At 37.9% G+C, this 25,281-nt stretch overlaps 1 protein-coding gene across 1 annotated transcript in view; it reads right to left on the bottom strand.

Moving 5' to 3' along the window:
• The window catches only part of LOC145984988 (fibrillin-2-like), a 327,365-nt gene that overhangs the window by 159,794 nt on the left and 142,290 nt on the right, over positions 1-25,281 (bottom strand). Inside the window, exons 4-7 of the mRNA XM_083118469.1 lie at positions 12,696-12,794; positions 11,448-11,543; positions 5,380-5,574; positions 1,729-1,977 (exon numbers count right to left, since the gene is read on the bottom strand). Of these exons, the coding sequence (XP_082974595.1) occupies positions 1,729-1,977; positions 5,380-5,574; positions 11,448-11,543; positions 12,696-12,794 (639 nt within the window). The remainder of the gene's footprint in view (positions 1-1,728; positions 1,978-5,379; positions 5,575-11,447; positions 11,544-12,695; positions 12,795-25,281) is intronic.

Below are 25,281 nucleotides of genomic sequence, written 5' to 3'. Positions count from 1 at the left end.
AACAATGCTGGTCAATGTGTGCATGGGGATTTCTGCACATGCTGCTGAAATTTTTTCACGAAGGGCCTCCAACTTATCACAAAGCTGTTTAATTGTGAAGCATGTTGGAGGTTGTGTTGCAAACTCATGTGCCCATGCACGTTGAACTTCAGTGACATTTTCAAACCTGAATCTGAACCACTTCCGTTCCTCAAACATCAGGCATGCAGCAGCCATTTTGATTCACTATCATACGTAAGGTGTTAGTCAAGGGAGCCATACAGGTACTGACATCTGTTGAGAAAACACCATACTACATGTTCCACAGATAATTCAATGCCACTCTAAAAACAATACGCAGATACCATCAGTTAAAGAGTGTATACATTTTTTGGACAGACTCTGTATTTTGTGCATATAAGTACTTGCAACTAGTGTTCAAATTTTTATTCCTCATTAGCCCTATAATTATTCTAATCTTTTTTTTTCTAATTTTGCCTTGTGTATTACTCAACCAATTAGATATGAATAAAATATGGTCTGAGTGAGTATCATGGGCATTTTCACAGCACAAATACTATTTCAACATTCATACAGTGAAGATAAGGAAGTTTTTAGTAGTGTTATAAATTTTATGAATGAGTTCAATTTCCGGTAATGTTGATTATGTGCACAACATTAACATCTTTTAAATGATTAATTTAAAAGATTCATAAGGTATCTTCCATTTAATTAAAATTATACCAACATTCATCAATTCAATTCATATAGGGTAGTCAATAGTATAAAGATTGTGTTGGGGTCCAAGATTTGAGTTCTTGGAAAAATCTAGTTGTATTCTTTATCCATAATCTGTCATCACTTTGTCATTCATCCTCTTCATCACAATTTATATTGAGAGGTAGAAAGGTGATGTAATATTACTAAATTTAATGGAGAGTAATGTACAAGATGGTCCAAAAGTATGGACACACCCGAATAAAAGTTGAATGACATACTGTTCCTCAAAACTAACACTGTAGGTTTGTAATAGGGGTGAAGGGAAATGTTATAGGGCATATGACAATGACAGCCGACATCATGAATTCAACTTCAAAATTTTAAATGAAAACCATAGCTTGTGTGACACCTCAAATGAATAGGAAATTTTCTCATGAATTCAATTGAGCTACAAGCTATAGTTTTCATTTAAAATTTTGAAGTTGAATTCAAGATGTCAGCTGTCATCATCATATGCATATACCCTATAACATTTCCCTTCTCCCCTATTACAAATCTACAGTGTTAGTTTTGCAGAACAGTATGTCATTCAACTTTTATTCGGTTGTCTCCAAACTTTTGGACCACCCTGTATAGCCATAAAAATAGTACTTATTCACAATTTGGCTAAAAATGTATATTTATGAGAGGGGTATGAGAATGTGCAGTGTGCAAGAAGCAAATTGTAATGCCAAGAATAAAAGTATGGACCAGGATGATGTACGATCAAAAGAAGGTAAAGGATATTGGTGACAATGAAAGAAATAACATAGTAATAGAAACAGCATTTGCTACAAATTCATTCTCTTCCTACTCATATTACTTCTTATCATCAATAGTCTCTTTAACATGATTTTCTTTGTGTTTTTCTCATATGACACCATTATCCATGACATGCCAAATACACTTCTTGTGCATTTCTAAACACTGATTGATGTTAATCCAACAATATCATATTCTATTCATTTGCTCATAGATCTAAAAGCCTACCAATGCACCTCTTCCTGTCTTGGCTGGGAATGAAGCCTCGATTGCAGACACAGTAGTATCCTCCATCTGTATTGACACAGTGGCCGTTCTCGCAGATGTCTGCATCTTGGCATTCATCTCTGTCTTCGCACTGGTTTGTCTCGGGATTCCTCGCCTGGCCATCTGGACACTCACACTTGAAAGAACCTATGGTATTTACGCATCGACCACCTTCACACAGACTAGGGATTGCTTCACATTCATCAATATCTGTGAATAAAAACAATAAGCACGTTGTTGTTATGCTGCTTTGAATTGTTCATAATGTACATCCTCATTCACTTCTGAATTACAAATGTACCTAGTTCGAGAGGTTAATTATTATTGGATTCTATGTTGCTGCCCATTTGAGTTCCTTTGCACCTATTTTATTTCTGTCATTAATAGACCTATGAATTTTAGGTTAGAAAAAACAAATTTTAGGTACTTAAATAACCTTCAAAAGTATCAAATTAGGCTCTAAAAATAAAATTACGCTCTGCTCCAAACTCTTCAATTAAGTTTTACATAATGATATAAAAAGTTATAATTATAAACACCCACACATTAAATCAAGTTTTATTCTTATTCCAGTTCATTTCTGTCTATGTTTGATTTATGCTTTTCTTGAAAAATCTAAAATCAGGAAAAAGAATGGGGGGGGGGGATTCTGTAGTGTACATGGCCATTTCAAGAAAGTTATATTAACACATATTTATGTATATTTCAATTTACATATGACCAATTACAAATTTTCTAAGTTCTGAATTACATTATTTTACATTTTCTGAAGTTTAAATTTCAGTAATGTCCCAGCAGATTCTACCTGAATGTAATCTAGAAGAATAACATTTGTCAAAAGCACTGGGAGAAGGGGATTAATTTGATGCAAAGGCAACAATTTCATTTGTCGCTCTGGAGGAGGATATTTCTATTTGGGGCTCAGACTTAAAACCTTTTAAGCAGGTCATAAATACATTAAAGGAGACTTCAGTGGTGAGTACTATTGCATTGTGTATAGAGGAGAAGGAAGTACACCACACTTACAACACTCGATTGTTCCATCAATTCTACCTACATGTAACACAAGAGACAGACAGTAAAATATGTAGGCCTAACAGTATTGGTATAATGAATTTTAGACTTTAAAGCACCATTTTACGGCACCATAAGATATTACAAATAGGCCTAATTTTGTGAAACCATATTTTGCTTTCTTGTAAAGGAACAAAAATATAGACATTTAATCTACATTCTAAAGTCTAATCATTATCGACTAATCTCCCATAGGAAAATTAAGTATGAGACCAGTGAGTCATCTTTCATCAATTACACTCTAATAATGGTATTGTTTATCAATTTATCAAGAAATTTTAAAAAATTGCATCCAGTAAATAACTAAATAGCAAAAACTAATGTAAAAAACATAAAATAACTAAAATTCAGAAACTAGTATCAGCATATAACTGATTGGAGAGGTAATATTTGTTTCCTGTTTAATTCACTCACAGGTTTGTCATTCTCTTACTAAAATTTTTACATAAGTTATGTAGAATTACTAGTTTTAAAGACCCAGTCAAGAGCAGTGGCGTGTCCAGGATTTTCGTAAGGTTATGTATACTTTTTCAGTAGTCAGTCCTCATTTTGCCATTTTTTCCTGCCTTTGACGTTCTTCTCTTACAGAATACTGAGCCAAAGGGGAAGGGGGTTATGACCACCACAACCCCACTCTTTGGGCACACCACTGATCAAGAAAATTAAATTTTTTCAACAATAATTTCACTAATTAATTAATTTAAAATGTTTCAAATTTCTGCTTTATGTTAGAGATATCAAATTATTTTAAAAATATATTTCTTAATATAATTTATATTCAGTGATATAAATCTTCAGTTTAAGTACTGTACTCTAAAACTGGAATTATAGATTGAGCAAGTAAAAGGTAAAGGTAAAGTGCTCCCCTGTGCTATCCACCATGCCATGAAGGCGTATAGGGGGTGTGGGGGTTAGGGCCCCACACTTTCTTGATCATGGCCGAAGGTGGGGGTGATGTGATCAGCACCATGCCCCTGGCTGCCTTTACCCCCAGAGTTTCCTCCAGGTACCCACTTTATACTAAGCTGGGTGGGCGCCAGAGCCACTTGAATAGGTGGAAAAATTCCTGGTTCTCCCCTACCAGGGGTCGAACCCGGATCTCTCGCATGGTAGTCAGATGGAGCAAGTAACAGTCTATATTCTATTTTAAAACATTAGTTGATTTGTTGATTTATTTGCTTCATTTTACTTCATTTTTTTGTGCTACTTTTGGCTAATTTGCGAAGATGGGGATGAATGATGAAATTGATGAATGGACACTCACAAACATCCATGCCCAGGCTGGGATTCAAACCTGGGACCCCTGGCATTGTAGTGCGATGTGTTAACCACTCTGTCATGGGGGCAGGCTTTATAACATTGGATAAATAACTTACTTTAGTACCACTCTCTTTAGTTTCATGAAAGATGTATAATTCTATGTCATTTATATGAGCCTTATAAGAACAGGTCTCTCTTCCCTGCTGGTGGAAATTGCACTATTGAAAGCTAATAAGGCTCCGATTCCTTAACCCACAATGAGAATAATGCTCCATGAGGCATTCTCTCTTGTTTACATGTGTGTTCAGTTCCCTTTATATAGCACTGATTAATAATAGCATAAGTATAGGTACATTAAGTGGCGGTGATTAGAAAGGGCAAGGGGGAAGTTCCCCCCACCTTTTGCCACTTTTGCCCCTGCACTATGCTAAACCTTACCTACCAAGGGAAAGTAAACTGTCCTTGCCCCCACAGTTTTAACACCTTACCCCCCTAGTTTTGGATCCCAATCGCCGCCACTTGAGTAAATATTAGTCCTTTGTTGCATTTTACTTTGTCCTAGAAAGAGGAGTTCATCTTCATAATATTTATTTTGGTCAAGGTATTTAATATTTGAATTCTCCCAATTGTATTTTTGAATGTTATTAAAATAATGTTCCCCATATTGTGTGAAGGGATAAATAGCTTATGTGATGACAATACCCATATTAATAGGACAATATCCCAAAGTTCTGTCAAAAAATAGTGTACAATTGTAAACACCACTATAAAATATCTCAAGCCATATTAATTACAGAATATGCAACAAATAGTTACAACTGTACTATTTGCCAAATGGAAAATAAATTTAATTTTTCTTTATTAGAATCATATTTTATGTACAAAAGTATGGAATTTTCAAGTTTGAAAGAATTTATATTTACTGCTCACTTGTATGGTTCTGGACACCTCAGAGTTGTAATGATACCAGATTTTTTATAACACAGAAGTGTCTATGAATATACCATTGTCAATTGAGCGGCTCAGGAGTAAAACTTGATAAGTCGCACTCCATTCAATATTCAGTTGTTGCACAGTCTCCAGTTGCTGTACAATAGTGAATGAATTTTCTTCAGTAGCCGATGATGGCCAGAAACACATGGCAACATCTGGGTAATCCACAAGCCACAATGTAATAGAGAACTTTCACCTGCATTTTCACACTTTTGTGGGTTGTCAAGTTTTACTCCCGAGCCGCTGAATTTTCAATTCTCCATAAATACTGAATATGATACTGACCTACACATTGGCCACTGTGAATGTTCTTCAGGAAACCTTCGTCACAATCCAACTGAGTTGGGCAGTGCTCGCAAGGATGTCCCCATGCCTTGCCCACAGTAGCACAGCAAAGTTGTTTGGTACAGACAACCCCTGGAAGCTGGCCCTGGCACATTTCGTTCTTCACTTTAGTAAAGCAAGGCCCCGTTCGGTAATCTGAAACACAAAATGTGAAAAGAAGTACCTCAATAGATCATGCATAACAAATGTGATTTAAAAATTCTTATTTGACAGCACCAGCAATAAATATTGGGAAGATGCAGGAAGAGGAGTAATAGTAATGTAACTGTATATTCTTACTTTATGGTACAAAATATGATGTACAAACAATGCAGTATTTGATAGATTTAGTTTATTTTACTTCACTTTTGTGCCACTTTTGGCTAATTTCGAAGATGATGATGAATGGTGATAGGATGAAGTGTTCACAAGAATATATGAACAACACAACATTAGATCCACAGAGGATTATACTGTCTGTGCATCCAGACGCCAGAGCCTTGCTAGTCGTCAAAATGCAGTCCAGGGTGTACTATGTGGAAGAGAGGTCGATATTTGGGTGTCTTGAGAAAGGGTCATCCCATACATCCCAATGCAGTATTTGAAAACTTTCCACTGGGGCAAGAATATTTTAGTTACTTCTCTTCTTGAGGTATCAAGAATATATCAATTATGTGTGTATGTGTGTTAGTATCCCCCAATGTAGAAAAATTAGGAACCAAAGGGGGTGCATTACCAGAGGGGAATGCCACTTCAAATATCACCATGTCTACAAAATTTGTAGGAAATCTAGGGAAAACAAACAAGAGAAAATAGAAAAATATGTGAACAGTACGGTGTATGTCCTGAGACATTTAACATGTGTCAAGTGTGTTATAAAAAATATGTTATATTCCTTTTTAGATAAGATTCTGAAGGAATTCAATTTTTCTACCTATAATTTTACATTTCCATACCATGGTATATTTCTATAAATCAAAGAATAATATGGACCTCCTGTTGGTGGAGTGGTAACATCATTACCTTGTAATCAAGGGGTTTCAGGTTGAATACCTGATGGAGGCACAGAGTGGTTTCGATCCCACCTTAAACTGTAGGTCCAGTCCGAATAAGCCTTTCTGTGCATAAAGTGGACTGAAAACAACAACTCAATGAATAATATGTACGTACTAATTATTTTTATTAAATTTGAAGTATTTAGAGTGAGTCTTATGAGCAATACATGTGATTTCAGTCATCAGTATTTATTTGATGTTACAATATTTATTTATTTCAAATGTAATGTTAAAATGATCTATACACTCTAAAGCACTCTCTGCATGATTAACCTTGTATGGGGCTTGGGCCAACTGTGGCTGTTGTCTTCCCTCCCTATCATTAGGATTGCTTCTGCATATGAAGAATATATAAGGGGGAAATAAAGAAACCACATTGTGGTACAAGCAATGCAAGCACTGCTTGCACTATTAAAATATTATTTAATGTACTTAATGTTGAGTGGCTTATTTATTTTCTACCGCACTCGATTTCACAAAATTTTATGTCTGCAAACTCCCTCAGCAGCCTGTTGGCAAGCAGCAACCTCTCTGCTTGCAGCCACTGTGCAGGAAACTAATGCCCCTGAACTATCATATAGCGAAGGGTAGATGCTGGTGAAGGCACGGTCCTCAAACCACTAATAAAAGTTCTGCTCTTCGGAGCTTTTTGGCTTCTCTTGAAAACAGCAGAGCCAAGCAGAAAGCAGGCTAATAGCAAAAAGCATCTCGAAGATGAATATTTGCTTTATTATAAACACAGAATTAGTGAAATAAATCATTATAACTGTGACAAATTCCATGTAGACAAACTTTAAAGCATTGCTTTTAAATTTCACGATTTGTAAAATGTGTCAATAATGTCGACGTTCAGGGGTTAAGACAAACATGGTGTCCCTGGCACTGGAGAATGCTGTAATCTGTAGAACAGCTGGCTATTGTCTGCCTCTTGCCTCAATCATCTCAAATTACACCAGTGTTGACAACTACCAAATAATTTACACAATATTTATTGAAATTTTCCATACAAACAAATTCAATAAACTGGTGTTTTTTGACAAAACTTATGTAAGGAAACTCTTCTGAGACCCGCAAATAGCAAAAATGTTAAGTGCTAAATGCTATCAAACACAAAATACTATTTTTATTGATATGATACATTATTTAAAAAAATGAACCGGCACATTTTCTTTCTGTATTAATGACCTATTATTCCAAAGCTTAATTAATTTTAATTGTTACAACGAGGTTGGTATCACTTTTCTGTCTGAGCTTTTCAGAACATTTTCCCTTTGTGTGGGAAGAATGAGTGGTTCAATCGAGTGTTCTCATTTGTTTGGTGTGTTGTGAATTTACCAAAACAAACATGGATATTTCAAATTGTGTATGGAAAGCTGTAAGTAATAGCAAGTATTTTATTATATCAATAACATGGTCATGAATTTTGAACTAAGAAGCATCGCTGTTGAGAGAGGTGTTGGGGATATATTATTATTATTATTTAAAATGCTGCCCTTTCTTTTGTAGAAAAACTGGGTCAATGTGCTGTATAATTTATTTACCCCCCTTTTTTTCAGAGTACTGCATTGCTTACCTTCTTCTTAAGATCATGCTTCGCCACTGGTGAACATCACTTAAGAAAGAGGGAACAGGGGAATGGGATAAAAGTTGATGAAGATATGAAAAAAAAGAGAAAAGAGAGAGGGGGGAAGATTCTCAATTCAATTGTATAAATCATATGTAAAGGAATAGCAAATAAAAAAAATGAATGTTCCTAATGAGCAATAGATAGATACATTCATGGGCGTCCGGAAGGGGGGGCAAGGTGGGGCCGTGGCCCCCCCTGGAAAATGAAAGTCAACTAAAAAATATGTAATTCACAAATATAATTTCATTTTAGCCACAATAATGTGTGTTAATTATTGCATGAACACCATAAATTCAAATTTAAGCAATGTTTTTTAGGGAACAACACTATTTTTGGGGAAAATTTTCCTTCGTTTGCCCCCCCCTGGAAAAAAAATACCTTCCTTGCCCCTCCCTGGAAAGAATCCTGCGGACGTCCATGGATACATTAATGGATAGAGATGATAATGAAGGTTGCTCTAGATCGAGCACAGAAGATAGAGTTTTCCTCCACCCCACCCCCTAAAGAAAAACATCTCGAAGATGAATATTTGCTTTATTATAAACACAGAATTAGTGAAATAAATCATTATAACTGTGACAAATTCCATGTAGACAAACTTTAAAGCATTTCCTAATGGAAATCAGTCAGTATGTAGAGAAGAAAGGGCATATTGTATTTCGATTTTTTATCATTTAACATTGCTTTACTGTTACTTGTGGCCAATCATATGAATGGCGATGAACGATGATTAGATTAAATTGATGAAGAGCCCAAAGCATTATGCATGTCCAGTCTGGAGCTCAAACCTGGAGCCTTTGTTGGTGATATCTTGAGTCAATTACTCAATACTCTTGGCCACCAAGGCAGAGAAGAAGAAACAGAAGGCCTACATTGTGGTTTAGTTGTAATGCTACCACCTCGTAACTAAGGGGTCCCAAGTTCGATACCAGGTAGAGGCACACATTGGTTCAGATCCTGCTTTCAATTGCAGGTTCATTCCCAATTAGCCTATCTGTGCATAACATGGACTTAACATATAACTCAAAGACAAATGGATTTGTGAGAGTAGGTTGTCAAACATTAAGTATTATAAGAAAGGAATAATCCTGAGAGAATTGTTTATTCATATTAATAATTAACCACATGTTATCATACTACTGTATTTACTTATGTAATTTTAAAACAAGATTGTTATCCTGTATGTTGTAGCCGACCTCCATGATGGAGTGGTTAGCACAGCATGATACGATGCTAGGGGTCCCAGGTTCGAATCCCAGCTCAAACATGGGTGTTCTTTGTGAGTGTCCCTTCATCAATTTCATCGTCACCATTGTGATTAGCCAAAAGTGGCAGAAAAAGTATGCTAAGTAAAAACAAATATATATGTTGCACACCAGGCCCGTAGCCAGGCAGGGGCCAGGGGGGGAGGGGCTGAGCCCACCTGGAACTACCGTCAGCCCCCCTGGCACTGAGGTCAGCCCTCTTGACATTAGGTAAAACTATTTTGTGTAATTTGCTTGCAGTGAAAAGTGAAAATGTAGACAGCAGATATTATTTTGATCACAACTTTGGTGGATACATTCAGGGAGCATGAACAGCAGCTATTACATTCGTTCATCTTATTTATAAGAAGAAGTCTAAGTAGCGGCAAGTATTTCTCTAGACTTCAGAAAGTTACTTCACAGGGGAGCTTCCTTATCTGTACCTTTTTTGCCCCTGTTGGGATCTCCTATTTATATAGAAATCTGTGACTTTGATGTCATTGTGCAAATTCCCTCTGCATCTGCACCAAAGGTTAACAGCTCACAAGTTTTGGGGAACGAAGGGGAGTTTTATTGTTTCGGTCCGGGAGTGGAATCTACGGTAGGCACTATGATTGAATATTGTCCATCTTTTCTTGTGTAATATCAATATCTGTATCATCAAACGTAGTATGGAGTGTGTAGTAAGGGATGATTTCAGTAGCAACCAATTAACACTTCAAGTGAGATTTTAAATGATATAGAAAAATGCAGTATTTGTGTGATATTTCTAAACTTTATGTAACTTAATGCCCCCTACACACACATAATTTACCTTCATTTAACACTGTTAAACTTTTGAAAAATGGACTTGATTTACAAAGCTCCCCCTGATAACCCATGAGCCCCCTGGAGATTAACTCGGGCTACGGGCATGTTGCACACATTATGGATGGTACACAGCCTGAAAAAAGTACCATATGCAGCAACAAAATGCAGGATATATCAAAAGGACTTACAATTTATAAAGGGTTTATTTATTTATTTATTAATTCATTATGTACAAATATGTCATAATGTGCCACAATGAAGCAAAACACTTCAAGGTTGTTTCTTTGAACCTGTTCAGTCATCTTGACTGCAACTACCAGGAATGCTAAGGGGGGCAGAAGGGTAAGTTAAAACTGTTTTCTTATAATCTTTTAACCTGGTCGATGTAGACAGCCCATAAAACAATTAGATATCACCATTGGCATAGCATCATATCGAGAGGCCCTGGGTGAGATTAGAATGTGAGGCCCTCATCCATTCTTTATATTTGAAATGTCAATGTGAATCAATCAATGTCAGACATATGTCAGCAATATATAACAAATTTAAATAATAAAAATTGCTAATTAAAAAAAGTGCATAACACGAACAATCACAGATTTGATAGAGAAATTATTCTATTCATAGCTTATTTACAGCAGTGTGGTTTCTCAAATCAAACTGCTACCAACCGGTTTATGTAAAATAATAAATATTTGAAGTATTCATTCAAATTGCAACATTTAGCTATAACTTATAACATAATGAAAACAAAATGTTATAGTTCTATCGCCCACAAAAATTAGACTTTTACATCTATCTTTCTCATTTCTATTTATTACAATATTTTTTTTTGTATAAGCCCCACGGGACGTGAGGTCCTGGACGGTTGCCAACTTTGCCCATCCCTTGCTACGCATATGCATATCACTATATAAAAGATGCAACAATAATGCTGTGGTTTCAGGAATGAGTGTGTATGGCCAATTTTAATTTGCTAACTTAAGGATGCAAACATAACCTTGTTTGCACAACTTATAGGTTGTCACAATAACATGTGGTTTGCTCCAACAGTAATTTTATCACTGTCCCATAAGGTTAAATCTGAACTAAGGAACTTGATAATTTGATTCCTGTTTGAGTCACAATGTGCATGTTTTCAAATAAGATATACTTGGCGATTTCCATGTAAGATATAAAAATTTGGTGAAACTATATCCAGCTGTGTATCCCAGAACCAAAAATTGTAAACATCTTATTGAAATGCTATGCTACAAGATAAGTGTTAATGCTCATATTCAAAGAAAACCATACCTGCTTCACATCGTCTTCCAGTAAATCCATACACACAAGCACATCGATCAGGGCCAATGCATCTACCTCCATTTAGACATGGTTCTCTGCATACAGCTACAAAGAGATAGAAATCATAATTTCCTTGTTGAAATTATAATCATTGTAATGGTTCTTGGTGTCTGTAATAATATGTAAATAAAATAATCTGCCATATAAATCCTGAACACTGTTGGAAATCAGATATACCAACTTAAAATTCAGTTACATTGCAATGCGCCCATATTTGTTGAAAACTATTGCAAATGTCTAAACAATGAAAGGAAAACTACTTTCACAAAATACAGAATAATTGTCTGTAGAGAAAGTAATTTGGATAATTCCCATTAATGTTCAAATGCTAGATAAATTTTCAATTTAAGCATTACAGGGTATAAATTTTTACCCAATACTTCCTGCCAAATACAAGGGCATCTTGAAAAGTTTTGCCTCCTATGCAATAACTCTGGCAACACTGCTCAGAGACATGCAAAATTGGTGTGAAAATAATCGATGATTCACTGACTATTGCAACATCTACGGGCGTTTGCCTGCAACATCACGCATACACACAATAGTGAGTAAAATGGCCACGTACATGGATGTAGGTTGAAACAACGTGCTGTTATTGAATTCCTCACAGCAGAGGGTTGTGCCCCTGTTGACATTCATCGACAAATGAGTGCTATCTATGGCGATGCCTGTGTGGGTGTGAGTACTGTCAGGAGGTGGGCAAGGAATCTGAAAGGCGACAATCTGGTCATGACAAGCCTGCATGATCAGGTCCGCAGTGGATGACCCATAACAGCCACTGATGCACAGCATCAAGCACGCGTGGACGAACTGATTACACGAGAATATACCCCACCCGCCGTACAGCTCAGACCTCGCACCTTATGATTTTTTTCCTTTTTCCGAAGCTGAAATAGCACCTGAAGGGACACCGTTCACCAGTGATGTGGAGGTGTAACAGATGTGCGTCGCTGGTGCCAGGAGTAGTGCCTGATTTCTTTGTCGACCGGATGCAAAAAACTTGTCCCACGTTGACATTTGTGTGTGGACTACGTCGAAAAGTAGTGACACCCTTGTAGAGGACATTACAAGCTTTAAGAACACATGTAGTTCATGTAAGTATCTTGCATATTATTGACGTTATTGCGTATGAGGCAAAACTTTTCAAAACGCCCTCATACGTCCCTACTCATAACGTAATATCAAAAGACTACTTACGTTCGCCACAATACTCTCCCTGGTAGCCTGGTCGGCACACACATCTCGAACCACTGCATGAGCCACCATTTAAACACGATGCTTGACATGTTCCAGAGTCTGCAAATGGTAAACATATACATGTATGTAATGCTTGCCACATTCTATTTGGCATGAGCCAGCTTAGCTCAGGGTAGAAACAAAATATACCTAGGGCTATTAGGATTGAGTAATAACGTTTATACTTGAAAGAAAACACAAGGTTTATCCACTACGGAAGGTCTAAACCGAAAATATATTCTAGAAAATCTCTATACAATTTATATGCTGAATAGTATTATTTTTATTATATAATTTCCTTTAATTGTTAATAAGTTTATCTTTCTTTCCACATTGTAATGATTCTATATATTATGCTGCTTCTTCTCACATTTCACAGGCTTCTACTTTAGGATTTTTACGATACTGAGAGGCTTCTTCTTCTTTCAACCAATCATTGGGAACTTCCTCCTATAATGTTAAAAGGCTTCTTCTTCTTTCAATCAATCATTGGAAACTTCTTCTTATAATGTTGAAAAGCTTCTTCTTCTTTCAATCAATCATTGGAAACTTCTTATAATGTTGAAAGGCTTCTTCTTCTTTCAATCAATCATTGAAAACTTCTTCTTCTTAATTTCTATTTACAATCAATCATTGGAAACTTCTTATAATGTTGAAAGGCTTCTTCTTCTTGCAATCAATCATTGGAAACTTCTTCTTCTTAATTTCTATTTACAATCAATCATTGGAAATTTCTTCTTTCTATTTACAATCAATCATTGGAAAATTTCTTTCATGGGCACATAACTTGCAATCATGTCATCTTTATATTATCTCCTAAAGATGAGTCTCTTTTCTTTCTTCTCTTCTTGGGTCTTCATTACAGTAGACTCGCGATTATCCGAGCTAATTGGGACCGAGATTACCTCGGATACGGAAAAACTCGGATAATACGGAGATAATGTGCTAATAGGTCGTAAATGACGAAACAACACTTAAAACTGTATAGTAATTATTTAGTACAACATAAATGAGAAGATTACTTTTTCTGCTTAGAATAGGCCTACACAGACTTAAACAACTATCGGATACACCGACAATGTAAAAACACGTGCAGCGCGAACGGTGACTTGACTCCATAAACAAACCGGGGGGTGCGTTATGAAGCGGGATGTTTTCGAACCACTACCTCGGTTAATCGGGTCTCGGTTAATCGCGAGTCTACTGTACTTCATTTACTCTTGTCATAAATGGCCTGTGCTGACGTTGATTCTCCTATAGCTACAAGCTTAAATTCCTTCTCTCTCCTTGATATGTCATATTGGAGACCTAGCGGATCTCGGCTAATAACAGGAGGTTGAATCGTCTCTCCGCCTTCTTGTCGTCGGCGTTCCAAGATGAATTCACGTATTCATTTGCCAGCTCTCTTCCCTCTTTTCTTTGGCATAACGACCTAGTCAAAGAACTATACTCAAAAAAGAAAATTTTAGGGGCGTCTAATCTTAGAACTAGCGCCGCCTCCTAGGCCAAACTAAAGGGAATATACCACGGATCGCTAACATGAAGCGCTCACACTGGCCCAGTGCTACTAACAGAAAGCACAGCCGGAAAGTGCTTCGGGGCGACTAACTTATAATAGCGCCTCCGGGGACGGACAACAAATAATAAAAACTGACAACTTTCTCCTTGCCAGAGGTAAGCAAAACGATTCTGATTCACAAATCAGAAAAGCACACATTTTCATAATCGTTTCCTCGGTTATCAACTTTCCTCAATTTCATTCATGATCTTAATAGTTTATCCTTTACAATCTGTCTATTCTATAAGATACAGCATTTTGAATTATTCTTTCATTTGTTTCCTAATTATTATTATATATACAATCATATTTCTTCTCTTCTTATCTCTACAATCTGTTTCCGCCTTCGTACTACAGCGCGCTGACATCTATTGTCGCTCCCGCGAAGTACTTCATCTGGCGTTTTGAAGGAACATATCAGTAGTCTCACTTTAAAACCTCCGAGTGCCATAAGCTGGGAAAGCAAATTCGATGCCTTAACTCCCTTGAGATATCAAGTGGCGGAGGTCTATGATACGCTCCTTCAAATAATTGGCGACAATACAACTGTCCAAATGGTCGCACATTTGCCTGGCTTTACATTCCTTTGCTCACTAGTTATCTGGTATGACTTTTTACTCCACGTAATGTAATGAGCAAATGTCTTCAAAACATTAATCTACGATGTGTTAGATGCGGTTAGATGATTTCTTGCAAACATACCAGTGCTTTGAAAAAAGCAGGAGTGATGAAATATTTCAAAGTTTTTTAGACGTCACTTGGCCACTCGTGGAGGCGTCGGGGGGGGGGGGGGGGCGGCAACCTGTGAGTCCCGGTTTATGAGAAAGAATTGGCATCGAATTTAGATATAGATGAACCAAAGATAGGCAACACTGTACAGGGTCGAAATCGAAAGAAGAAGCAGTTTCAGTATGATGAAACTGTTGAAGATCCACTAAAGCGGTACAAAGTTGATTTTTTATTACCAGGTCCTAGACGATTATTTTAGCTCTAAGAGAAAGATTTGAGCTGCTTAAACATCATAGTGAATTTTTCGATTAAGTTTATGATATTAGTAAGCATAAAGACATGCCATCTGATGTTTTGTCTGAAAAGTGTAGAGAACTTGCCGGAATGTTAACACATGAAGGCTACTGAATTAAAAGATGAACTAAAATTGCTTTCGGCTATAATAAAACAATTACACCTAAGGAGACCTTAAACTGATAAAGGGTCATGATTTTGCACCTAATGTGAGTGGAGATCTCGAATTTATTTACTTTGTCGTCAACCGTGGCAAGTGGCGAACAATTTTTGTTTTTAAATTTAGGTTAATAAAAATACTATACGCTTGTTTCCATTTTATGCAAGATAGCATTATACGAAATAGAATATTACATGCAAAGGTAAAGGTAAAGTTCCCTGTGCATATAGCACCATGTCATGAGGGCATATTTAGGGGATGTGGGGTGGATAGGGCCACATTTTGGAGGTTATGTGATCAACACCACTCTCCGGACGCCTTTACCTCCCAGCGTTGCCCCCAGGTACCTATTAATTTGAGGCTGGGTGAACCCCAGAGCCGCTTTATGTGGGAACAACGCAGGAAAGAATTCAGACCTTAGATCACCCACGCGGGAGATCCGGGAATATTACATTTTAAAGATCCAATCATATCACAGACTTACAACGGTAAACATGTGAAGTTAAGCCTTCATTTCTTTCCTAATACTTGTTACATTTAAGAGAGAGGGAGAGAGTGTTTTCATAAACTATAATAATAATATAAAATTAGTGTCGCATTTTTGAAAGTTTAACTGTGGTCGAGCGATATATCGTTTTGTGTTTAATAGTATTGAAATAGCGTAACAAGTTTCATTATTTATTTTATAGTTTGATGTTTTACTTAGGAATATATTGATTTTGAATTTCCCGTTGCTGCGTAATGACGGGGAGGGAGGGGGGTCCAAAGGGAGCGGCATCTGCCGCCACCGCCCAGGCTGGCAAAATGACTAGCGCCGGCCCTGCCTTGCCTTCCAATTTTTTGTCATCGACTTAGGCTACATGTCATGTCAGTGTAGTAGTTTCTCGAAACTAAATCAGAATGATCTGAATCTCTGATAAGTAGTCTAACCGGAGGAAGAAATTAGAAATATTTTTTCTTACTTCAACGCAGTGGCACAGCCAGGATTCTTTCTTGGAGAAGGGGGGAGGCTTCACAGCCAAATATTTTTGTTCGTGATCCTTTGTATTATTTGTTCGAAGCATTTTTCTAAAACATTAGGTTTCATATAATACACATATGTTAAAAAATACAGTTGGGGGAAATTGCTTATAGCATACACATAGTAAACACTCCTCTTTTGGACTTTGAGGTGGATGCGCCTTCAGTCCCGAAAGTAGCTCATATTAGCCTTCTAATACTGAAAGTTGTCTCAAGCAAACTTAGCATTTCAGTTACGGGGACTTCTAGATTGTTATCTAGGACAGTTGTTCTAGATAAGAACAATTGTTATCTACGAGTATCTAACTTATAGTTATGTTGAACTGAGGGTGACCTAACACCACAAGGTCAATTGCAATCTTCTACAATGAAATAACAGCGGACTCCAGTCTTCAGAGATGATGATAAAGCAGTGATGAGACTTTATTTACTGAAAATTTGTCACTCAATGAATTGCCGATTGCAAGAACTGGACCCCTCCTCCCTAAAAAAAAGGTTGCTGGCGCACGGGCACGATATTTAATTTTGGTGTTAGTGGACCTCAATATTATTTTTCATAATTTTAACCATTCCATTTCTTTTCGATGGACCACTGATATTTCTTAAATACTTTTTTCATGAAACAAGAACCATTTTGTTAATACATCAGTAGAGCTCTAAGAGGGTGTGTGAGAGGGAGGGTGTAAGTGACGCAGGGGTATGGTATCCCCCCAGCAAAGAAAAAAAAATCATAAAGCATCCCCCCAGCTAGGATAATTTGTAAAAGCATCCTCTTCCACCTTCTGCATTGTCTTCACGTTGATCCATGTGAGGATCCTTCCTTCTATCCTCTAACTCGAACAAGCAAATTCGCAGCTAGGAATTCTCACTTCGAGCGCTGTATACCCTGCGTGGCAGAATATGGGCTACTAGACCTAAGGGAAAAGGAATAATTGCCCCTGCGATCCACCTCCTGAGTTTTTGACTCCTTTGATGTAAAACGTAACAGGTGTGGACAATGTGGGAAATTTATCTTAGATCTTATTTCAATATTATAATGAGGCTTGAGGGCCCCTTGAAAATATTTGGTGTGAAAGTTACATTTTCACGTGTAAAACTAATATTACTGGTAAAAAAGGTCATGAATTATCAAATTTGTTTGTTTAGGTAGTGTGTAGTAATTAGGCCTAGACTGATTTAGCAACTGAATCTTTCTACTGTACTGCATTACCATAGGCGCCGATTCCATGGTGCTTGGGGGGGCTCGAGCCTCCCCAATGTTAACGATGTGGAAGCAGAACCCCCCAAATAATTTTGCTTAAGAGGATCTAATGTATTATTTTGCTTCTCTTGTAAAGTTTACTCTGAATTGTGCCACATGAACTTAACTTTAAATACACATTTGAAATGTTCAACTTTGGGGGGCTGAGACCGCTAAACCATCAACTTTGGGGGGCTATGACCGGAGGCAGTGTAGATACAATGGGGCAGAAGAGACTAAGTAGCTTAGCGGTACTCCACATACATCAAACTGTGATTGATAATTTGGAATTGAGACCACTCGTTAATGAGTTGAGGACTAAAAGTGGTAAACGTTGTAAGTGCCAAAAGCGAAAGTGTTGGGAAATCGCATCGTTCCGCACATCAGCCCGTAAGAACGTTCACACTAGTGACCTCTTTACACGTCCTTTAAACTACTTAGAGGGCTATCAGCCACTTTTCACGTTTACCACATTATAAAGCATAGCACATTGCACAGTTTAACGTGGAAAATGGTGTTTGAATTATTGTGGCACTTACAGCGTTTACAAATTTTAGTCTTCAGTTCATAAAAAATAACCAAGTGCGTAGAGCAACTTTTGCTTTATTTTGAATCATGTTCATATATTTTTCTTGTGTATGTTACTTTATATCTTAGTGTACATGCTGTGTTTTTTTTATTATTGCAAAATTAAATGTAAAAAGTAAAATATTGTAGCAAGAACAAAAAAGTAAAACCATTTTCCTGCGATTTGTGTTAGCATTTATGTAAATAATTAAATAAAACTGTTAAATATTCGTTATTTTTATGGGTACGTCAACACTAAGGTTATTTGCCCCGTCACATGTCCTTTCTTTACAGCTCTGTTGCGGACATTAAAACACACCCATGCCCTCGCCGGGACTCGAACCCGAGACCTCCGGATCAAAGCGAGTTGAGTCGACCACCCAACACGCTCGGCTACCGAGGCCGGCATAAAACTGTTAGATTGGCCTCTTAATGTAAATACATACTTTTAAATAAAAATGTTAATTATTATCTAAAAAAAACAAATGAGCAGACACAAAAGACATATGAAGAGACTTTGAAACATTTTATAAACGTTTTTCATGTTACATTTCATTTGCATGAGGAATATAGTCTAGTAGCTGCTTAAAAACTGCTATACGAAGACGTAATTCTTATTTTTAATAAAGGGAGCATTCATTCATTTATTTCAGTGATCAGAGCCCCCCCCGCAATAATTTTGACAAGTCGGCGCTGCTGTGCATTGTTTACGACAAACTGCGTAGCTATACAGGTGTGAGATGAGAGAATTTTCCTATCGATTTCATTCTGTGAGCAAGTAAGTTAATTCTGCACTTCGCAGGAGAGCCATATGTCAAGTTGCCCGAGCCACTCTGGATGACAATACGCCACTGCTTATTATCGCATGTGATATGTTACTGGGAACCAGATTTCTGATTCGCAAATCAATTTTTTAAATAAGCGACACTGTCTGATTAATTTCTGGGATTGTATAAAATTTCAGGAGTACAGATAGAGAACATTGCAGGGTCTCTATACCTCGCCCCCCCCCCCCCGCATTGCGGAGGTTGCGGGGACGGCCGCTACGCCACTGCGTTCCATGCACTAACAAAAACTAATTAACTCTACAATAGATGAAAATTTAAAAGAAAGTAAAGGTCGGAATTAGAACGTTTTTAATGTACGTACAGTTTCTTTATAATTCGAACTGTATGCCACATTTCCCCTTAATTGTTAAGGCCTGCCGTCTGATTTTGTGATACATTCGTAAATAGCACTTTCAAATCAGTTTCGACCACCCTACCACTTGAGCGACGTCTACGCATACAAATTTTAACGTCGGTGGATAGAACTGTTGCGCGACACACAACAAGCCATTATTCCATTTTTCTGATATGATGGAATTTGTATTGCTTCCGCTCGAATAGTGTAGGCACGATATCTCAATTTCGTTGTCACAGCACTAAATTCTAATATGACACGTCTTTACAGCAATTCAACGTACCTGCCTATTACACTTGACAAGTGAAAAATCTATTCCAAGAATTTGTTTCCACTGACAGACAGACAGCAATTATATCCCTCACTGACAACAGACAAGACGAAAGCTGTCATTAGCTGACAGTTGCTCCACACCATCTGCTCCTTAACGCCTTTTTTTTAAAACTTATATTATCGGAAATGTGTAATGAACGTGTTTTCTCCAGTGGTTTACGCGAGTCTTGCTTATGCTGCATCAAAAATTTCATTCCCTTCACATCAACAAACTGCATTGTGGGATTGACGTAATGATCGGGGGTTGGTAATGGTTGGGTGCTGCTTTCGGTTTTCGCTCGCAAGTACAATTAAGGAAGGGACTGGGAGGGGAGGTATATCATCATGCCTGTAGTTTCGTTTATTAAAGGGGAGGAGTCAGGATGGAGATTCACTGTGGAATCAAACCATTCTGATTCGTCTTCACCTTGACGTTTCTGGCCGCAATTTATGTACATTATACACATGAGAATTCTATTAATTGGAATGAAACGAACAGTGTGTTTGAACCATTGCATGAAATGAGAATGGTAAATTCATTGTTAGGGAAAGTAACAGTACAGATTAAACCAAGGGCCGATTCCTCCATTTAGGAAGTGAGGAACTTCCTACAGTTCATTTATACTTCCTTCCAGTTCTCTACTTTTTAGGAGTTTAATAATAATGCGCGTTATAAAATTATGAGATAAATGTACGTACAATTGACTAGGTTAGCTACTGTCAAGAGTTAGCTGCTGTCGCTCGCTCCAGCCGCAGCCCAAAGACGATGGACACACAGGCTTGGCTGTCCCGCCTGAGGAACCTCGCTGGTATCACTACAAACAGATGGGTGAGGAGTGGAAAAGGGACAGGGGAAAGGTTGCTGTTTTAAAGCATCCAGCGAGGAAGCATCGAGGGTTTCCTCAATCAGTGATGCCAACCCCAGCAGAATGGTACTAAATCTAGCACAGTTTGATCCCTGTTGGCACCTAGCAACCTGCTTTGGGCATAATGGTAAAATATAGCATAATCTGCAAACGTGAGTCTCTGGGAGGGGGAAATCTAATTCAAAGGAATATGTTTTCAGGAAATATAACTAAGATTAGGCCCAAATCTTATTTTTACTTCACCAGCCGAAATGCATCAATAAAAGGGAGTATTCTTACACAGCGAACAAGCGTTAAATTATAACCATGCAACGATCCATCCTCTAACTTTTCTTTATCCCGCCAGATTTTGTTCGTGAGGAAGTTTTATGGCAGGAAATCTGTAAAAGGTTGGAGGTAAACAAAGAGTTTTCTAAAACCGTTTCAAGTTCTATGCTGAGCCCATTTCATTTTTCAAACCTTCCTCGGTTTACCATAACTTCTTCCTACACCCAAAAAAAAGCCACGAGTCGGCACTGGATTAAACATAACAAAAAATAAAATAGAATTCAATCTGTGCACAGGTGCCAATGAGCGATTACATGGGAACTCGAAAACTGAAAGAAAAACAGTGAAACAATTTTAACCCACTCGAAAGCGGGAGAAGGGAATTATTTCCCCTCTGTCTGAAATTCCTTCTTGCGTCCTGAAGTCATGACAGATGTTAGAACAACATCGTACATCTGATTTTCCAACGATGGGTTGAACCAGAGTCCATCTGCATTACAAACGAGAATGCTAACGATTAACATTGGCTAAATACGTATATAAATTGAGATCCGAACCACTATGTGCCTCCATTGGGTATCGAACCCGCGACCTTTTAATTACAAGGCGACGATGTTACCACTATGCCATTGGGACTTGGTAGTCTCCCTCTGGTTCTATCTTCTCATGATTAACAAGACGGACAGAATGGAAGACCTTTGACAGGGAATGGGCAACATACAGTTGTTGCATTGGTACCGCGTTCCTCAAGTCGGCACTCTTCTATCATTTCTTTCGAGTCGCCAAACTCATAAATACATTCTCGCGCCGTCTGATCTGGGTTGCGAGAATTTCCTCTCCCCCCCATCTTTCTTCAAGCACGTTCACAGCAATGATTTGCCGCAGGCCACGACTCCGCATTAGCTTACGCAGGATTTTATTTCCGAGGGGGCTGGGATAATAAAAATGTATATCACATAGCAGAATTTTGGGTAAGGGTGGGATACACTATACAATATTTCGTAATTACAATTTTTAATCTTCGTTTTAAAAGTTTTTCAAAGATAAAAATGCTAACCGGGGGTCGTTTTAAAGCGGGTTCGTATTTGCCACTTTGATTTTTTGCGAGGTCTTTACTGCTCTCAGGGGAGGAGTTACAGTTACGCACCAATTGTGCATTTATTTCAATATCGCCCGAATGGACACTGCTACTAAAAAAAAAACTGGGTGTATCCAAGAGTATGAATTTCTCTCCATGTTGCAAGTGGAAGCGTTTTTTTAATGTTGATTATTAAACTGGACACGATGTTTGAAAAATATGATGAATAAGAATTTCCCGAATACCATGTATTCCTAATGGGGAATCAACTTCAACATCAAGTTACGGTTAATCAAATGGAAGTTTCGACTTTTCCGCTGGTGAAAGGTACCTTCAAACTGCCCCTTCCCGTTGATATATTTTTCTATTCCATCGGAAGTTTAATATTTCCAAGAGAACAAATCAAATAATACTCCCATAAGCGCAATGCATTTCTCCTTGCCTCCTACGACCATCCTGGCAGTGTTGCCAAACCTGATGCTCATAAAAGAGCTAAATTTCACCTTAAATGGAGTTATAACTGACTTCCAAGGAGCTAGATTTACGAAGGCTGGATAAAGTGCTTCCTAGGGTAATGTTAGTTGTCAAAGGCGTGGAGCGCTGCTATTACCGTTAACTCTAAATTTGATGACAACTTATTCTTAGTTTTCACCATCTAGATCCGGCGGCATCACCCATCTCAATAATCCACAGATGGTCGTATGAAATCGAATATAAAGGATTCACTGATAACAATATTATGTCAATATCACGTCAACACGGCGCTATTAAAAAGTAGCTGGGGATATAAGATGGGTGGGGCGACGCAGCCAATATAAAAATATCACGTCAAGTGCAAAATGTATAATCATGGCAAATGTTGGTCTATATGGGCCGGAACCGGTGCTGGTATCATAGTGGGGCACGGGGGCAGGCACCCCGGTTCACAGCCAAACGAGTGCATGAAAGAGGCAGATCTGGCTCCAAGAGAACTAAGTTGGCAACACTGCCACAGGGGGGGAAGAAGTTGGGAAGAACCCCGTGGAAACTGTTCCGCATTCCCTTCATTTGAAAATTTTCAGTTTCCCAAAATTTCGGGAGGCGCTGTAGGCCCCATCAGCTCTTGTCTGCGTACGCCAGTGTCTACAGTTGTTGTCTACAGTAAAATTCATGGATACACATTGGCTAGTAGTTTACATAGTCTACGTGAACAATGTAAACTACACCAAAAACTAATTTACTACACTCTTTTCGATGGAGGCACATAGTGGTTCAAGAAATGTGTCTCCGATGTATGAAACTGTTACCCTATTTTTCTCCTCCATACACTCCTCTATCATTTTTTGTTCGGATCCGACTTTAAAAATGTAGGCCCAGTCCCGATTAACATATCTGTGCATAAAGTGGACTTAAAGGATCGTTTTAAATCAGATTGATTTGTTTTAAAAATTCAGTCTTTCAAGGATCAACTGTATAATAATAATAATAAAGTAAAAGTAAAAAAGTAAAGTGTTCCCCTGTGCTTAGCACCACGCCATGAAGGCGTATAGGGGGTGTGGGGGTAACGCCCCACACTTTCTTGATCCGGTCGTGAGTGGGGTGATGTGATCAGCACCACGCCCCTGACCGCCTTTACCCCCCAGGTTTCCCCAGGTACCCATGTTATTCGACGCTGGGTGGGCGCCGGGGCCGCTTCCATCGTTAGAAAAGTTCCCGGATTTGAACCGGCCGGGGATCGAACCCGGGACCTTTAGCATGGTAGTCAGACGCGTTACCGACTGAGCCACCGCGGCCACAATAATAATAATAATAATAATAAATAATAATCCATGGGCCAACAGCCAGGGACGTAGCTAGGCTGATCAGTTCGGGGGGGCCCAAAACTTAAGATTTTTTCTATCAAACCATTAAAAACTAACAAACTATTAATATACCATATAGGCCTACATATATGTACAGTATGTGTGTGTGCTTTATTTATTTATTTATTTATTTATATTATATATATATATATATATATATATATATATATATATATTGTTGAAAGAGAACATTATATTCTCCTGTAGCCCCCTAAAATTTACGAATATAGACTCGCGAAATCCACGGCCATTATTCGGGAATCTAAATGCACAATGAACGCATTAACTTAATGGCATCTAGACAGTCTTTAAAAATCCATGTATTTTCTCTTATGTCAGATTTGAGATACCAAGAACAATGGCATTAGTCGTTACTCCTTAGATTTGTAAATTTGCTAGAAGAAAATTGAGAATTAGAGAAAACTCTCTTCCGTGGGTTTAGATATAAAAGGTTGCTGGAATCAGGTGTACAATTATGACAACGGTGCGAAAATGAAATGTTTGTGTAATGAGTTCAAGATAGGCATCCCATGTATATTGTTTATACCAGAATCGAATCCGGTAATAGTGCAAGGCGACACCCTTAACCACTATTCTATGGGACATGCACGAGTCTTTTGTGGCGTCGTACTGTTCACATTGGAGAATGATGACGATATATATGAAATTTTATGCACACATCTAGTTTCTTAAAAGTAATCTTCTTTGCGCGTGCAAAACTGAATATGTGATGGCAATAGAAACAACAAAATTCCCGCGCGCTCAAATTATTGCGCTCTAGTCTTTCAAGGTTCGATCCCTGGTAGGAACTCCAAAATTTCTGTGATGGCCTAACATCGTGAGGACAATTGAGAAGCTACTTGAAATCAATATGTAAGCGAATTCCACTCTCAAAGCTAGATGGGACTCGATGTGATTACCTCGCGTCATCAAATGGAAAAACACTTCGGAGGCTTTGTCCTTCAAAATTAATTTTACTGAATAACTGTACTTTTCTTTAGAGGACCTAAACATGGCTTTTTTGCACAGTACAATGTTGTTTTCTTTCACCCTACTTTTATAGTTTTTAATTCAAAGAATTCCACTCCCGAAGCATGAGCATGACACACTACGAAACCAGAGGTCCAAGGTTCGGACCTTGGACAGGTGTGGTTGCATCATGTCTCGCATCGCTATTCCTTCGGATCATCATTCAGTCTCATCGTCGCATTTAACCCAAGAGGTAGAAAAGCGGCGTAAAATAACGAAACAGAAATTATTGATTGACTTGGTTCATTTTACTTCACTTTTCTGACACTTTTTGGTTAATCGTGAAGATGAGAATGAGTTAAGATTAACTTGATGAAAGGACCATCACAAAGAAGACACATTCTCAGGCCGGGATTCGAACACGGGACATTCTGCTTCGTAGCGTAACCTCCTAACCACTCCAA

The sequence above is a fragment of the Lepisma saccharinum genome, chromosome 3 (genome assembly GCF_977018435.1).
Source record: "Lepisma saccharinum chromosome 3, izLepSacc3.1, whole genome shotgun sequence".
NCBI classification, from domain to species: Eukaryota; Metazoa; Arthropoda; class Insecta; order Zygentoma; family Lepismatidae; genus Lepisma; species Lepisma saccharinum.
The sequence above is the reverse complement of the archived record's forward strand: the minus strand, read 5'-3'. Positions and strand labels throughout refer to the sequence as shown.